Source organism: Pteropus medius, unplaced genomic scaffold, assembly GCF_902729225.1.
Source record: "Pteropus medius unplaced genomic scaffold, Ma_sr-lr_union100, whole genome shotgun sequence".
Taxonomy (NCBI): domain Eukaryota; kingdom Metazoa; phylum Chordata; class Mammalia; order Chiroptera; family Pteropodidae; genus Pteropus; species Pteropus medius.
In genome coordinates this window covers 1,333,975-1,351,130 of record NW_024349227.1, presented here as the reverse complement: position 1 = coordinate 1,351,130, position 17,156 = coordinate 1,333,975, and the positions used below count along the sequence as shown (strand labels likewise).

The following is a 17,156-nucleotide window of genomic DNA, read 5'->3' as shown; positions in this document are numbered from 1 at the left end:
CCCTGCCTGCCTGGCCTTTCCCTCTGGTGACTCAGACCTGACAAGAGCTCACCGTGTACCCTGCCTCCCACTCCTCTTCCATGCCAGGGTCCCCAAGCACCTTACGGGCTGTGAGAGGTCTATGAGGGGCATGTCTGATGAGCTTTTCTGGCACATCTTCACACCTGAGCAGGTGCATGAGAGAAGGAAAGAAGAGAGAGCTAACATTTTCTGAGTGTCTTCCTTATGCTGGTGCTGTGCTGCGTTAGCTCACTCGGCATCTCCACTCAGACACCCAGTGGACACATCAGACACTCGGCCCAAACCCCACTCCTCCCCGAGCTACTTACCCGTCCTCCACTCCCAGCGATCCTCATCTCGTTCCCGCAGCCGCTCAGGCCCAAACCCTCAGCGTCCCGCTTGGCTCCTTTCTCACAGCCCATATACAACGCTTCTGCACATCCCTTTGGCTCCACCTTCTGGATACCTCCAGAATCCCACCACTTCTCCGGAGCCCCGCTGCTCCCATGCTGGCCCCCGCTCTCTCCTGGACCTCTGCTTACCCTCCTGCCCCAGCTCCCTGTTTTCTCTCTTGCCCACACAGTCTGTTGTCCACACCGAAGCCAGAGGGAGCCTATTAAAACGCGGTGGGATCGCGTCACTCGAACCCTCCCAAGTCCCAAGGGACCCCAACACCATCTGCCCTGCCCGTGCTCCTCTCTGGCCTCCTCTGCAGCCACACCGCTATTCCTCGACCAAACTCACTTCTGCCTCAGGACCTTTGCTCCTGCCCTTCCCTTGCTGACTCGCTTCCCCCAGCCTCCTCCCCATGCCTATGTGACATCTTCCCAAGATGATACCTTCTCAGGGAGGCCTTCCTCATCACCCTGTTTAAAACTGCAGTGCCCCTGCCGTTCACACCCCACCCACTATTTCCTCCAACACGCTTGTCGCCACATCTAACATGCTGTGCATTTTATTAACATGCTGCCCTTCCCCACCTTCATTAGAACGTAAGTACCGTGAGGGCAGGAATGCATGTCTGTTTTGTTCACAAAATTCTCAGGGTCAATACCAGTTCCTGGCATGTAGTAGCCGTTCAATAAGTAAGGGTCGAATGAATGACCAGAGCCAAAATGAAGAGAGAGTATTATATAACTTAATCGCCATCACACAGCTTGCTCGTGGCAGCACCAGCGTTTGAACCTGGCTTTGTCTGGCTTTGAATTCAGGGTGGGAGTGGAGGAGACTTGGAGGAGAAAAGAGCACTTGCGGCCTAGGCTGCAGGTAGGGGGCGGGTGGGGAGAGGTCCAGTTAGGAGAAGGAAGGATATGGTCGCAGAGTTTGTGCACTTGGCCATAACCAGGAAATTGCTGCATAATTTTGAGCAAATCTGTTCCCCTCTCGGAGCCTCCGAGTCTTCTGCGGGTCAGCAAAGGATTGGAATGGTGCGTCTGCAAGCGACTTCTGCTGACATTCCAGGACTCCGGCTCATTCTTGCTGGGTGCACAGTGGCCTCTGGGCAAGTGTCGGTTTCCTCCTGGCCTGGCTCCTCCTTCCTCCTGTGCCACCCGCTTCTCTGGCACCAGCAGGAAGTTCTGGGCCAGTGGGTGTGTGCCCAGGAGGATATGACAGGAGATAGGCTGAGAACTTTATGGACTTACCTGGACAGGGTGGCAGGAGGCAAGGCCTGCTGGGAAGTCTGCCTGCCCACCCCCGCAGCTCCCAGGAGGGCTTTGCTCCTTCACCATGCCCCCACCTACACCAGCCAGGCCAGCATCCCCGGGTGCCCGTCTCCCTCTTCCCCTGGCACCAGTTGCACGGAGACAGCCCCAGATGGCTCCCTGGCCTGGGGACAAAGGCCACACTGTGCCCAGCCCTGGGCTAGCCTCAGGCTGGGTCACACTGAGCCCTTCTGTCCCCATATTGGGGTGAGGGCAGACGGCACAAGGTGACAGGCCATTTTCCTGCCTCCCTTCCCCCTCGACCCCCATTCTGAGGAGCTGACTCTCCCAAGGGAAAAGTGACAGAGGCATCTTGTGTCTTGAGCTAGGGAACAACAGACCATTCACTGCCCAGTCTGCCCTGTCACACCCAAGACCCTGCCGGGTTCAATGCCCTGATTGTCCCCAGCAGAGAGAGGCATCCACTCTCTGCTGTGGTCACCACCCCTGCCACCTGCTCCCGTCACCATCAGGAAGTCCATCCCTACATCTGACCTTCATCGCTCCTGCTACAGTGACAGCCACTTCCTCTTGGTCTCTTCTCAGCCCAGTGGAGAACAGCTGGTCCCCATTCCTCTGCATCACTTGGCCCCACATTCCTGCTTGAGTCAGCTGTCCCGTTTCACCCTCCCTCTGGCTGCCCGCCCCACCTGCCCCAGACCCAAGCTGGTGGCTCCTTGCACCTAACTGAATATCAAGAGAGCAGATGAGTTTCAGGATAGATCTCCTTTGTCTTGTAGAAATTGGGGACCTCTCTCCCAGAAAGCTTTAAATGAGGTCCCCTCCCCACCCACCCCCAGTCAAGAGCAAGGGTGTGAGATTTATGGTGGCTACTGGTGGATTCCAGAGCCACAAACCCACCGCTCCATTTCATGAATCCCAGACTGCAGAATGGCTTTATGGAGGAGCCCTGTTTTTAGAAGGGGGTGTGGCTGGCCCCTCTTGGCAGAGCTCAGACCTCAGGGAGCCAAGTGCCCGGCTCCCTCAACCCCACATGGATCACTGTGTGCCTGGGGCTTTGGTTTGTGCCGGGCAAATACTTCCTCCCCTTCTGGGCGCGTCTCCTGCTCCATTCGGCATATGCCCTCAACCTTCCTGCACGTCTGCAGCTCTGACGAGCCCCATCTCAGCCAGCTGGGCCGTGCAGAAACCCAGACAGAATACCATCCTTCATGTGCACCTCGGGTGCTTCCCCACCATGTCCCCAGAGCCAAGCTGGCGGCTCCTTGCTCCACTGGGGATACTTTTTTAAAGCTGCATTTTCCTAGTTGCCATCCTCAGAATCAGAGGGCGAGACCCAGGAGTCTGATTTTTTGCAAAACTCCCTGGTGATGCTGACGCTCAACCAACATTGCAAACGATTGATTTGGTGTGATGGGGACATCTCCACTCTTGTCACGCTGGGAAATGTGAGTCAACAGGTAGGGTGTACCTAGGTTCTCTTGTCACTGGAACCCATACGCTGCCTCCATTATGAGTCCCCCTGGGCTGGGAGCACACAGACTGAGAGACAGGTGGCTGGGGCCCTCTTGGGAGCTTCTTGTCTGCGACGATCCTGCAGATGACTGGCCCGAGATATCATACAAGGCCATGGAGGAGTGGCTGAGGTTGGCTGACAGGAATGAGCTTTGGGATGGAGGATTGGGAAAGTCTACAGCCGGTGGGCTTTCCAGCCAAGGCAGCTGGAAAAGAAGAGCTCTCAGCTACCTTTTCATCAGAGGAGGCCTCGCCAGCCCCCGAGTTCCTTTAGAAGAGAGACCACACTTTACTCACCACTGGAACCCCAGTGCCTAGTACAATGCCTGGCACGTAGTAGGTACTCAGTCCTTGTTTCTTGAGCTGAACTGAGTGAGACTTCAGGGCCCACCGACAGGTAAGCTTAGCTGTCAGTGCAGACCCGAGGCCTATGGTCTGAGTGACGGCAGCCTGAGGAATGAAGGCCTGGTCACGCCCAGTCTTAGGGCTCAGGGGACCTCAGGGCCACAATGTAGCTGCATTTGGGGGCAGCCAAGAGCCTTCAGGTTCAGGGAGAGGACCCTTTCTAAGCTGGCTGAGGACAGAAGAGTGTGATCATTAAGCAAAGCAAACATGTTACTGACCCATAATTCCTTAAACCAGGAGGATTCAGGAGGGGCCTAGTTGCCTTGGCAACTGGGTACTGGCCAGTGACAGGGCTGAGAGCATCCTCCAGGAATGGGCTGTGCCTGGTGTGTGAGAAGCTGGGAGAGGGTGCAGGGTGGCCCCCTCCCATCATGGGGCTGGCCCCTCATGTCTTCTCGGCAGGTGTCGGTGGGGACTCTTGTGGACCTCTTGGTCCCAGCCCCACTGCCACTGGGGGAGATGTGGGCAGAGCAGGATGAGGGGGCAGCCACACTGGGAGCTTATGAAACCACGGAGGGAAAGGTGGGAGGTAGGACAGCCCCATTCTGTGTTTTCAGGGCAGGACTGAGAAGGAAGGGTCTTGGGGAGGAAGCAGTTGCACAAATCTCGGGAGGCCAGCAGGATGTCCCCTCAGAGGACAAGAGGGCTGAGGAGCTGCAGGGAGAGAACCCCTTCTGGCTGGGAAAGGGCCCTGGGGGTGAGCAAAGCAGCCTGCCCCTGCCCCACTGTGTTCTCTGCAGTGGACACCCTTCCTGCCTGGGACTCCCCAGGGGCCCTCCCTGTTTCCGGCCGGCTTCTGTGTTTCCCCTGAGACCTTCGCTTCTGTGTTTCCCCTGAGACCTTCAGCTGCTCCTGACCTCCTACATTTCAGCCGGAGAGACGGGGCTGAGCCAGCTTAGATGCACACATCCCCTCCCTGGTTTTTCCTCTCTTCTTCTATGTCCTGGGAACCCAGGCCAAAGCCAGAGAGGGACCTCCAGATGCTGGTATTAGGATGAAATGGGGTTTGGACCAGACTGTCACAGGGTTTAGGTCAAGTTGATGTTCAGCTACGAACATCAATCAATGAGACTTACTGGCTGCTGATATGTTCGAGCTCTTACACACAAGTTGGGCCATCCGGCTCTGGTCCCCTCCCTGCCATGCAGTCCCCCTTCCAGAACTCTCTAGACGTTCAGCAGCTAAAAGGTTACTGTCTGGCCCTGGGGAGGCCTCCAGAGTCCTCTTGGCACATCATGATGCTATTATGAGCTATCCTTTGCTGTTCTGTTTGATCCATGCTGTGACTATGTTCCTGGGGCAGGGTCCTAGGGGTGAGATTCACAGGGAGGGGAGGGGACGGGTTGGGACCTCCCCTCTGGGAGCTCAAACTTTGATGGGGAAGACTCAACCCTGGCCGCAGAGCTTGTTGGGAAGACGGAAACCAAGACCCGGAATTCACCTTTGGTGCTGTCCGGCCACGTCGCCTGTTGTCACCGCCCCTCTCGCTTCTCCCCTCTCAGGACCCGCCGCCTGGTCCCCCCGGACATGAACATGATGAAGAACTTTAAGCGCCGCTTCTCCCTGTCGGTGCCCCGCACTGAGACCATTGAGGAGTCCTTGGCTGAGTTCACAGAGCAGTTCAACCAGCTCCACAATCGGCGCAATGAGGGTGAGGGGTCTGGGGCCCCCCCAACCCCGAGTTCCCACGGAGCCCCCCCCCTTACCACACCTTCACTGCCGGCCCTGAGGGGCAGGATAGAGGTGGGGGAGTACGCCCTCTCCCCTCCCTGAGGGGAGAGACAGGGATGGGAGCTGATGCCTCTCTCTCTCTCTCTCAGACCTGCAGCTCGGTCCTCTTGGCGGAGACCCCCGGACAGAGTCCAGCGCCTTCTCCCCCACGGACAGCGGGGAGGAGCCCGGGCAGCCGGCCCCTGGCATGCAGTACCGGCGGCAGAGCCAGCGCCGCTTCTCCATGGAGGTGAGGGGCTCCGGGCTCTACCCTTTGGATGTGGCAGTTCGCATCTACCAGTGTGTACCCAGGAGAGTGGTTGCCTTGGAGCCAGACTTCATGGGTTCAAATCCCAGCTCTGCCGCTGGTTAGCTCTGTCACCCCCATAAGTTTCTCAACCTTTGTGCGCCACAGTGTTAAAATAGTGTTAAAATAGTCATCATGAAGATCAGATGAGTTAACATGTGCCAAGGGCTTAGAATATTCCTGGTGCATAGCAAGGGCTAGACGATTTGACTATTGTTCTCATACCTGTCTATATGCATGCACCCAAGTATATGAAAAATAGGCTTACGGAATCGTGTGGCCTATAGGAATCTCATTCTATAGATGGTGCTACTGGCCCAGAGAGGGCGAGGGACCTCCAAAGGTCACACAGCAACCCCTGCTGTTCACGTGTCTCCGAGCACATCTTTGAAGCAGCTGTGAGCCTGGGGTCACAGCCTGTGGTTTGGCCCCACTGGGGTTATTCTACAGGGAAAGCCAGGTTCAGATTGAGAGGCGAGGGTCCCACGGCACTAGCTACTGGAGCAAACACTGGTGTCCCCATCTCTCCGGGTCACTGCAGGACATCAGTAAGAGGCTGTCTCTGCCTATGGACATCCGCCTGCCCCAGGAATTCCTGCAGAAGCTACAGTTGGAGAGCCCAGACCTGCCCAAACCGCTCAGCCGCATGTCCCGCAGAGCATCCCTGGTGAGTTCAAAAAGGGTGAGAGGTCACCAGGGTGGAACTCCCTGTCCACAGCATGAGCACATCGGTCCTGTTTTGGCCTTTCTGGGCTTGAGGCCTGCGGCAGTTTCCAGGAAGGTTCCCGAGCCTCTGGCGCCACCTGCTGGCCAAAGTGGATTAACATAGCCCAACGTCCTTGGTCAACGTTCATTCCCTAGATGGGTTCCTTCCACCAGGGCTGGAGCTGAGTCCCAAGTCCCCTCTTGGTCCCAGGGTCTCCACCCATGTGAGATCAGTAGACCAGCTGCCATGTGCTTCCCAGTCCTAGCTGCCTGTCATATTTCCTTGGAAGCACCTTCCAAAACTCTGGTCCCGACTCCAGACACCTATAGAATCAGAACTCTCTGGATTGTGAGGCCCAAGAATCTGTATTGTTAAGCGCTGAGCTAGAGGAGTATGCTGATGAGAGAGGCTGTTGGGGAGGTGAGATCTGAACTGGACATTCGAGGTGCAGTGGAGGAAAAGGCACAGTTCCTCTGCTCCGTCCCTCCCCTCGAGGAGCTCGAAGTCTGAGCAAGACGGAGACGGACGCGTGATGAAGGCGTGATGAGGCAGTCCCAGACGCCACAGCCGGGGCTGCGCACCCTCCACTCCCGGGGAGGAAGGGACTCACACTTCGAGGGCTTCTCCCTTCATCACAGGGAGAGAGGGGAGAGAAGAGGAAGGATTTGTGGCTGCCCTCACCCCTGCCACCCTCAGTTATTCCTGCTCCCTGAAGGGGGTCTCATTACCTTTCCCCCTGGAGGCGTAGCGTCAGGACTGCTGGGGCCTTCAAGCTCACAGAACCCTGTGTTTCCTCTCCTCAGTCAGATATCGGCTTTGGGAAACTGGAAACATATGTGAAACTGGACAAACTGGGGGAGGTAAGAGGCTGCGTTTGGTCTTCTTGGGGCAGCCAGGCAGGATGGTTAGGGGGAAGGACAGGGTCTTCCCCAGTGCTCCCTGATCTGCCCTCTCATTTCCCCTGCCCCACAGGGGCACAAGATCTTGGCCTGGCAGCTGGGCTCAGCCTTTGGCAGGTGCTGAGGCAGGCCCAGGTCCCGGAGGAGGGCATGAGGATGGAGCAGCCCATGGGCTCTGGGCAGGATCCAATATTTTTTAATTTTCCTGCAAGTATTTCTTGTCTGAGTTCGAATCTCAACTATAGCATTTACCAGCTCCGTGGCCTTGGGCATGTTTATGTGACCTCTCTGTGCCTCAGTTTCTTCCTCTGTCAAATGGAGAACGTAACTGTTCTACCTCACAAGGTCGTTGTGAGGACCGAATAGGTTACTACGATAAGCTTTTGTACAGCACTTGGACGATGCCTGGACTCAGTAAGTGCTGCGTGACTGTTAGCTGCTTCTCTTTCACTGCGCCAGGCTTGGTTCGAGGCTAGGGGGATGGGCAAAAGTTTGCAGAGAGGAGGAAGCTGGCCCTTTCCTTGCAGAAACTCAGAGACCTACACGTAAACATCGACATCAGAAAGAACAAACTGGCATTATAAGAGAGGGGCACCTAGCCTGCTGGGGGCCGAGGAGAAGGGCAGTTTACTCTGATAGGGAGGAGTTAGGAACAGCTTGAAGGGAGAAGAAGCGGGAAGGGCACTCCAGCCAAAGTCACAGCCCCAGCAGAGGCACAAAGAGGGAGGCATTGGACAGAGGCAAGCAGGACCTGAGTGTGGCTGAGGCTCCTGGGGTTTTGTTCCCAGGGCACCTATGCCACAGTCTTCAAAGGGCGCAGCAAGCTGACGGAGAACCTCGTGGCCCTGAAGGAGATCCGGCTGGAGCATGAGGAAGGGGCTCCCTGCACCGCCATCCGAGAGGGTACAGCACCCTAGGGTCCTGTATCCTGAGAGCTTCTAGTAGGAAGGGTTCATTGACCTGAGCCCAGGTGGGATCCTGGGGACAGAGAGTCATTGCTGGAGTGGGGACTCCTGAGGCTGATCCCAGGAAGAGAGAGCGTGAGGGGCACATGGGGCACTAGGGACCCAGGTGGGCCTGTCTCCCCACAGTGTCTCTCCTGAAGAACCTGAAGCATGCCAATATTGTCACCCTGCACGACCTCATCCATACAGAGCGGTCCCTCACCCTGGTGTTTGAGTACTTGGTGAGTTGGTCCTTGCTTACTTCTCCCTTGTGGTGGGAGGGCAGGAGGAGAGAGGGGGAATGGCTCAGGCCTTGTTTTACAATCAGGTTCTCAGATGCTTCCAGGCAGGAGTGGGCCAAGGGCCCAGGCCCAGGGGCAGCTTGGAATCAGAAACCTGTCCCTTGCCTGGGCTCGGGCCCTGCCCAAAGAGGGGCTTCCCACCAGGGGTCAGGACAGGATGGGGCTGAGCCACGATCTGTGTTCCAGGACAGTGACTTGAAGCAGTACCTGGACCACTGTGGAAACCTCATGAGCATGCATAATGTCAAGGTGAGGCCCTCCACCCATCTTGGCACCCACCTGTTCTCAAGCCCAGGATGGGAACCCAGGGTCCTGGCTGCTGAGGTTGCTCAGACCTTCAAATGCAGGAGGGAGGGAAGGGGCAGCACCATTCATGGAGGACTGGGAACTGTGGAGCACCCTACCCTGCCGTATAGACACACGCCCTCTGCCACTGTCCAGCGGTTAATATGAAACCCTGCTCTCTAACTCTGAGCATCAGTTTCTCATATGTCAGATGGGAGCATGAATTACCAGCCAGGATGAAGGGAGGCTTCCGAGGAAGTTCAGAGGGATGAATGGCCTCTTCTGATGAACCAAGCGCCTATCTCCCCCCATGGTGGCCCCCTCAGCTCCCAGACTAGAGAACTCTCTGTCCTCCTGCCCCCTCCTGCCCCCTCCTGCCCCCTCCACATACTTGACGCCCTCCCCTTGGACGGCGTTCCCTGGGGTGGGTAGGGCTACGGTGTGGACAGGAGAACCAGGTAACCTCAGCCCTGCCCCGTCCCCGTTCCCATCCGTGTCCCAGCCATGGGGCAGAGGCACAGGTTCTTCCAGGTGGGGACACGTTCTCACCTTCCTCTGCTCCCTCCTGCCCCAGATTTTCATGTTCCAGCTGCTCCGGGGCCTTGCCTACTGCCACCGCCGCAAGATCTTGCACCGGGACCTGAAACCCCAGAACCTGCTCATCAACGAGAGGGGGGAGCTGAAGCTTGCCGACTTCGGTGAGGGCTGAGCTCCCAGGGCCAGATGGGGATCCAACCGTCTCCCAGGAATGTGGGTGCCAAGGGGGGAGAGGTTCAGTCATGTGTCTTGTCCCTAGGACTGGCCAGGGCCAAGTCAGTGCCCACGAAGACCTACTCCAACGAGGTGGTGACCCTGTGGTACAGGCCCCCTGATGTGCTGCTGGGGTCCACAGAGTACTCCACCCCCATCGATATGTGGTGAGTGAGCTGGAGGGCCGAGGGGGCCTTCCACACTTCAGACTCCCTCTTGCTGCCCCAGAGGCCTCACTGAAGAACCGCTTAGCCTCCTTTGACTAACTAGAAGCCTGTGGCGTCCTGTTGAGCTGGATGTTAAAGGATGAAGTCTGAACCACTTTGGGTTTCCCTGGCTCTAAACAGACCCTCCGAGCTGTGCTCCTGAAATACGCCCCCAGGGGCCCTCAAGGATTCAAGAGTGTACAGGAGGCCCCCACAGTAAATATGACTCTTCCTTAAGCATCAGTTCTACTGAGAATTTTGGAAAGGATGTTATTTTAATGTTAAAATTAACATGCATTTTATCTGTTGTAGAATGAAAAATCAGTTCAATTTTAAAGCTAAATCATGGGTTTTTAATGAATGCCGGCTGTGCCCCATGCCCCAAAGTTCTTTAGGAGAATGGATTTATGATTTCTTTCTTCCAGTCAGGGCACACAACATGGAAAAAGTTTGAGACAACACTGCTTAAAGAACTGTCATATGGGTGCTGGCTGTGCAGACCCAAACCCTACAGAGTGAAAGGGGAGAGGTCAGGATGTCCCAGAGGAGCCCCCAGAGAGAAGCCGTAGTGGAGGGCTGGGCTGTGCTAGGAGCCTCCACTGCCCGCGGTCCCCCGCCCCAGCGCCAGGACCTATCTGAGCCACTGTTGGGCACTGTGGTGGAGCAGCCCTCGAAAGCGCGGGCACGAGGAGGCCCAGCCTGACGCGCCCCTGCCCATTGCTCCCCGCAGGGGCGTGGGCTGCATCCACTACGAGATGGCCACAGGGAGGCCCCTCTTTCCCGGCTCCACGGTCAAGGAGGAGCTGCACCTCATCTTCCGACTCCTCGGTCAGTCTCCTGCGCTCCCCCAATACGACCACCAGGGGACGCCAGAACTCCGTCCAGCCTGGGCGCAGAAAGGGACTGGGAAGAGCTGCTGCTCCTGCTCACAGCAGGGCGAAGATCCCTGTGGCCTTGGCCATTCTGTGCTACCAACCCCTACGTTGCACCCCTCCAAGTCGCCCTTGGCCACAGCCCCTCACCATGCCCTCCCCATCCCCTCTTGTCTCCCCAGGGACCCCTACAGAAGAGACGTGGCCCGGAGTGACGGCCCTGCCGGAGTTCCACTCCTACAGCTTCCCCCGGTACCTCCCCCAGCCGCTCATCAGCCACGCTCCCAGGTAGCCCTGCCTCCCACACTTCCTCTCCTGCTTGTGGTCCTGGCTGTCACTCCTGAAAGTGGCCACACGCCCCACCCTGCCCACCCCACCAAGGCCAGGCCTGTGTCAACTCCTTCCTCCTGCAGGTTAGAAACTGATGGCATCAACCTCCTGACCAGCCTCCTTCTGGTGAGTGTTCCTCCACCTGGGCCCCGGTACAGGCAGCCAAAGAAAGCTGAGGCCCCCAGACCCCACACCGGCCCTCTGCCCACCTCAGTGCTCATGTGCTCGCTAGTCTGACCTGTCACGGCCCCTGCCACTCTCTACCCCACCCCATCTCCCAGGCCCAAGAAGAGCCCTGACTCCCCCACTGACTCAGAGAGGGCGCACTCTGAACTCAAACCGCAGTTCGAACCCACTTACTAGCCGTATGGCTTTGGGCAAGTTGCAGGACTTTGTGCCTCAGTTTCCTCAATCACAAAGTGGAACTAATCGTTCCTATTTTATAAAATGGCCATGAGGGTAAATTGAGATTATGGAACACACTTCATATGGTGTCTGTCTTGAAGGAAGCATTCGCTAGGTTACATGTCACTGTTGTTGTGATCGTGGTTGCTTTAGCGTCTGCATTTCCATCCTAAGAGGAGGTCACTCTCCCAAAGGCCCATTTCTGGTTTTCTCCCGGCGGGAGCCAGAGCCTTGAGACTGCCTTGGGGTTGGGCTGGAGATGAGCTGGCACCTGACTCCAGCGGCTTCTTTGCTTAGACTCACGTCTCTCCCATCTTGGCCGTTTACTTAAGAGTAGCACTGCCCAGAGGGGTCCCCACAGTTCCCCAGCCAGGGCCCAATAGCCCCCCTGTGCTTTTCAGTACGAATCGAAGAGCCGCATGTCTGCAGAGGCAGCCCTGAGCCACCCATACTTCCAGTCTCTGGGAGAACATGTGCACCAGCTCGAGGACAGTGAGTGCTGGGGGAGGTTGGTGGAGGGGGAAGGGCCACCGTAGAAGACGGAAAGGGGGCAGCAGGTGTGGGCCAGAGAGCTAGAACAGAGAGGGCAGAGGCCCTCGGTCCAGCTGAGTGGCCTTGGGCACATGACTTCCCCTCCTTGGGTTCCCATTTGTGACCAAGGGGCCAAACTCTGTGGATCTGAGACTCCGCCTGAAAGGCCCAGTTAGGTGCTCCTGGGCCAGTCCTAACTGGAGGGGTTCCCCAAGCAGGGGGTGCTCCCAGCTCCACGCACTTAGCAGGAATGGGGGCCGCAGGCTCTAGGAGCAGGGCCGGCTCCACCCAGCTCTCTTCCTACCTCTCTCCTCTCTCGTCCCAGCTGCCTCCATCTTCTCCCTGAAGGAGATCCAGCTCCAGAAGGACCCAGGCTACCGGGGCCTGGCCTTTCAGCAGCCAGGTAGGGGCTTATGCCTCCCCCACCTCCCCTTGTTAGAGGCGACCAGGGCAGACTGCTCCTCTTTCTCGAGGAACAGAGATGGGGCCTGGCAGCCCCTCCTGCGATGAGAAATCAGCATGGCCTCCCTGATGCTGGCCACCCTCTGGGGGGCCCACGGGGCACAGGGAAGATGCTGTGGTTTCCCTATCTCCTGCCCAGGCTTCCTCCTCCAGTGTCTCCCTCCTCAACCCCCACCCCAGACAGAACTGAGCTACATCTGACACAGTCCTGGTGAAGGTGCATGCTCCCTGCAAACTCTGAGCTGTCTAACTAGAAAACTGCAGAACTGTACTTTGTCTCTAAAACAGTCGATGGCCTTGGAAGTGACAGGCACTTTCCTTGCATTTAATCTTTTATCTCATTTAATCCTTAAAACAGTCCTTGAAGTTGGTGCTATTAATGCTCCCCATTTCACAGTCAGTGAAACTAAGGCTCTGAGAGGTTAAGTCACAATTTCCTGCAGCTCCTAAGTGGCAGAGATGGGATTTGAACCCAGGACTGACTGGCTCCTGAGCACATGCTCTTGCTTGCTCCATCAGCGGTTCTGGAGTGTACCTGTCCCTTCTGATCTCGGGCACCCTCTGGCCCAGCCTCCTCCCTTATAGTCCTCCTCTTCCCCTCTGCTCCAGGACGAGGGAAGAGCCGGCGACAGAGCATCTTCTGAGCCATGCCCACCCTGCTGCAGCCCAAGAGACAGGAGGTCACACTGAGCACAGCTGCGGGCGGGATGGGGCCTGCGTGGCCCTCGGAGGACTGAGGAACGAGGGCTAAGGCGAGCTCAGAAGACTTCTTGCAGCCCTGCTGGCCACAGCTGTGTCCTGACCCTGCTTCCCACGTGCCTCCCCAGTGGCCTTGGCCCAGACGCCAACCCCTCCAACACTTGCCCTGGGCTGGGCCTGAGCTGCGTCCCTGGGAGGAAGTGAAGGGGCAGGGAGGGACTTTAGACGCTTTTCCACCCCAAAGTCCTTGGGCACCAACGTGGGACCAAAAAGGACAGGAGAACCCAGCTGCCGGATTGAACACCGTGCCCTGGATATGGGCACCACCATGCGTCCCCCGGGGGCCCATTCACTAGTTTGGTAGAGCCCCTTAAGGGCACCTTGGAGCCCACACCCCTCACCTTCCCCTCCAAGAGCAGGAAGTGACATGGCATCTTTTCCGGGACCCTAGAATCCTGGGTGCCAACATGTGTGCCAAAGCCCACTCCCCACCTGAGGGGCAGGTGTCCCTGGAGCAACGGGGAATAGTAGCCCCAACCCCTCTTCTCATCATTGCACCCTGTTCCCATTCCCCACTCCTCCCCAGAGGCCCCATGTGCTGCTGGATGCCCGGCTGAGTCTAGAGGTGGCCTGGTACTGCCAGCCATGCCCTGCCACCTCTGCTGGCCCTGCCCATCTCCCCAGTCTGAATGGGATTGCCTTAAGTTGGTAGATGGTAGAGCACTCACTGCCCTTGGAGCACTGACCCAAGCTCCTACCTGTCCGCCCTTTCCCGAGAGTGGCTCCTGCTTATCACACCTGAGTGCTGATAGGCTCGCCCTGGGCCAGGGCCCGGAGGACGGCACCCAGGTCTGCAGGGTCACCCTGACGCTGGCGCCAGGCTGGCCTCAGCTCCGGGGGGCTGGCACGGCCTCCCTCCACCCCACCCCACTTCTCTCCCTTCCCCTCCTTCCGAGCCCCTGCGGCCCGTCCTTGCTCTCCCCAGCCCTGGTACCAGCCTCCGCAAAGGGTGGTTGCCGGAGGGAGGGTGTAAATGCCACAGTCTGAGGTAGAGGACCGTGGGATGGGACAGGACAAGCTTTGATCCTGAGAGCCCCACCCCAGGGGACTGGGAGTATGGAGCATGCCTGTGGTATCCCCAAGGGAGCCTCAACACTTGGCCGAATCTTGAATGGCAAGGCCAAGAGGAGGCCAGGCCCAGCCTTCCTACACCAGCCCCCTACCCAGCCCAACCCCCTCAGCCGGAGGAGCAGCCCTGGAGGGTCTCAGGCCCCACCCCCCAGGAGTCCTTCCACTCCTCCCCCACTGTACTGTGACTGTCCTGTGACTCAGCACAAAGGCAGATGATATATTTAATTCATGTACAGAAAGAAGCAGGCAGTCTCATGCAGAAAAACTGAATTTGACAGATTGATGCCAAAGACAGAGGCTTTCTCAACCTCAGGAGTGAGTGGCTGGTTGTGTGTGTGTGTGTGTGTGTGTGTGTGTGTGTAAACTGGAGAGTTTGGTTTGCATGTGTGTCTGAACCCACCTGGGCTGTAGGAGGGTGCTCTGTACCCTCCCTGCTGTATTCTGGATGCTGCTGTGCTTAGGGCTGGACGTCAACTCTGGGTGTTAGAGGTGGGAGTGGAGGAGACCTTGGGGCTCCAAGCTCTGCCTCAGGCCTGGGCCTAGGTCTGTGCAGAAGGGGAGGGCCCAGGGGTCAGGTCTCAGTACTGTTTCTTGCGTTGGGCAGATGCAAAGTTACCCTCAGCCACCTGTGAGCTTTATCTCCAGCCAAGTGCTATACTTGGCAATGAAATCGCCTGCCCAGCTGCACAGTACCAGAGGAGGAGGGATGGTCGGGATCCGCAAGCAGTAGAGGCAGCACAGTGCTGAGGTGAAGAGCCAAGCTCTAGTGCGTAGACAGAAATCCTGGCTCCACCACTTCCTGTGCCTCAGCTTCCCCTTATGTAAAATGAAGTGATCATAGGATTAGAGTGGAGATGAAGTGAGTTAACACATGGAAAGCTCTCAGAATTTATTGGCCAAATTGAAGGCGCCACATAAGTGTTGGCTGTTGCGTCACCTGTCCAGAGCGGAAGAAAGCACTACTCAGTAGAGGGGGCGGGGAGGGCTCTGTGTGGGCACAGGAGTGAACGGACCCCCTCCTGTCTGTGGAGAGCCACCCATCCTCCCAAACTGCCACTAGGGTTTCAGAATTCTGATGTCCCTCATCCTAACAGATATATGTGTTAGGCAAAGTACTGTGAACTGAACAAGCATCTAAATTTAACTTTTTTTTTCTAATTTAACAGACATTTATTAAAAATCTCCTTGACCCAAACGACTCTGTGAAACACTAACGATTCAGAAATGAGTAAACGGTGCTCTCTCCTCAAGGAACTCACAGTCTGGTCAGGGATAGATAAGCCGATTGCAGAAATAATAATAATAATGGCTTCGAAGTGGGCTCTGTTATCTGCATTTCACAGATGTAGAGAATTCCAGATAATGCGTGCAGCCCGCCCAAGGGTGGGCTCCTTTATGCCCACCTCTCCTCCCGTCCTCAGCCTCTGGTACCATCTGTCTTGCAAGGCTCAGAAAGTGAGTTGGAGCCCCACCCTCCAGGTTCAGTACACACTTGGGAATGAAGTGAATTAACATCAAAATGAAACATCTGATAGTTAGGAACCCGGAACCTGGAACCTGGCCTTCCCCAGCCCCTCAGCTCTGCCTGGGGCCCAGAAGTCTTTAGATGTGAGTTCCCATTTACAGTCACAGGGCCTTGTTTCCAGGTGTTTCCAAACTCTGCTCACCTGCCTTCCTCTTCCCATGTCTATCCCCAGGATACTCAAAAGATATGCGGTCTGGGCTGCAAGGGGCTTCAGGACATCTCATTGACTGTCCTACTGTCATCTCTAAGGGGCTGTGCCCCATCCCAGCAAGATGCCCATGGCCTTCGTGCTCCTGCCCCCCCCCCCATCCCAGCCCACCACTGTACTCTTCCTCTAGACCACAGACCCACCTTTCTCTGAAAGCACCTCCTCCCTCAAGCCTTTGCACCTCCATCTGTCCATGTTCCCTCTGCCTGGACTTCCCCATCCACCTCCCTCTGCCTTCCCCTTGCTGGGACTCAGTGCTCCTGCCCCTACAATGAAGGGGGACCCCACATGCCCTCAGAGTGTCTTCCCTGCTCCCAATTTACATCAACCTGTCTGCTCCCACTTTAGTGTTTTGTATGAGTCATTTCCCTCTCCTTTCGAGTATGCTTCAAACTCCTCCTCCTCCAGGAAGCCTTCCTTGATCAATTGCATGAACACTATGGGCTCAGTTCTGTAGGCACCAAGTAAGCCTACACCAGTGCTGATACAAGGGGTTCATGGGGGCCTTAGCCCCTTATAACCTCCATCTCCCAAAGGCCACCTGAAGATACACAACCTAAGTGAAAACAATGGGTTTAGTATGGAAATGTGAATTCTAGATAAGAACTCCAACACTGACTCCCACCTGCAAGCCTGATAGTGTAGAAGTTCTTATAGCTTGTAGTCTACACTCAGGTTTTGAAGCATCTATTAGGTGTCTTCCTTGGGTTTAGGTTGTAAGCTGCCCAGATCGAAGAGTGTCCTGCCATCTTGAGCGTGATCACCTCCATGTGGGCTACCCCACCCCCCAACTGCTTTATTAGGATAATGACACCAGTTGTTGACCAAGTAATTCCTTTAGATTATTGAGGCACTTTCCAGCACATCAGCGCATTTTGCTCTGAAAACATCCTGTGAGACTGATGGGACAGGTACCATTACACTGTTCAGGGATGTGGAAACTGAGGCTGAACACCTTGCACTTGGTCAGTGAGGTGACAAAGCCAGTCCTCCCGCCACACACACCTACGTGCCTCCCTGCCCTCTGAACTGCTTTGTTTGCCAGCTCGGGTTTTAATCCTTTCCAGTGTCAGGGTTGTTGAGCCGTGGCTCCAGGGCTGACGGGAGCCAGAATAAGCAGATCTGACTTCTAATCTGACTCACCCAGCTGGTTCAGAATGCAGCCAAACTGGGGAAATTTGGTCGTGCTCCCACGCCTCCCCTTCCCCTCATCCACAGCTGCTCCTCCCCCCAGCTCTGGGAGCTGGGGGGTGGGGTCCCAGGAGGATGTGAGCCTATGGACAAGCGGGATGTTTTTCCT

General features: G+C 56.6%; 1 protein-coding gene across 4 annotated transcripts in view; it reads left to right on the top strand.

Moving 5' to 3' along the window:
* The window catches only part of CDK18 (cyclin dependent kinase 18), a 29,824-nt gene extending 15,381 nt beyond the window's left edge, over positions 1-14,443 (top strand). For 3 of the 4 annotated variants that reach the window (XM_039881767.1, XM_039881769.1, XM_039881765.1), the window contains exons 2-16: positions 5,087-5,235; positions 5,405-5,544; positions 6,143-6,268; positions 7,111-7,167; positions 7,995-8,109; positions 8,298-8,392; positions 8,639-8,701; positions 9,312-9,435; positions 9,534-9,654; positions 10,424-10,521; positions 10,748-10,853; positions 10,979-11,021; positions 11,702-11,792; positions 12,157-12,234; positions 12,903-14,443. In XM_039881767.1, coding sequence (XP_039737701.1) covers positions 5,087-5,235; positions 5,405-5,544; positions 6,143-6,268; positions 7,111-7,167; positions 7,995-8,109; positions 8,298-8,392; positions 8,639-8,701; positions 9,312-9,435; positions 9,534-9,654; positions 10,424-10,521; positions 10,748-10,853; positions 10,979-11,021; positions 11,702-11,792; positions 12,157-12,234; positions 12,903-12,937 — 1,441 coding nt within the window. In that variant the 3' untranslated portion in view covers positions 12,938-14,443. Of the gene's footprint in view, positions 1-4,141; positions 4,282-5,086; positions 5,236-5,404; positions 5,545-6,142; positions 6,269-7,110; positions 7,168-7,994; positions 8,110-8,297; positions 8,393-8,638; positions 8,702-9,311; positions 9,436-9,533; positions 9,655-10,423; positions 10,522-10,747; positions 10,854-10,978; positions 11,022-11,701; positions 11,793-12,156; positions 12,235-12,902 lie in introns of all 4 variants that reach the window. The other variant, XM_039881768.1, reaches the window with a different exon arrangement.
* Positions 14,444-17,156: the final 2,713 nt, after the last annotated feature.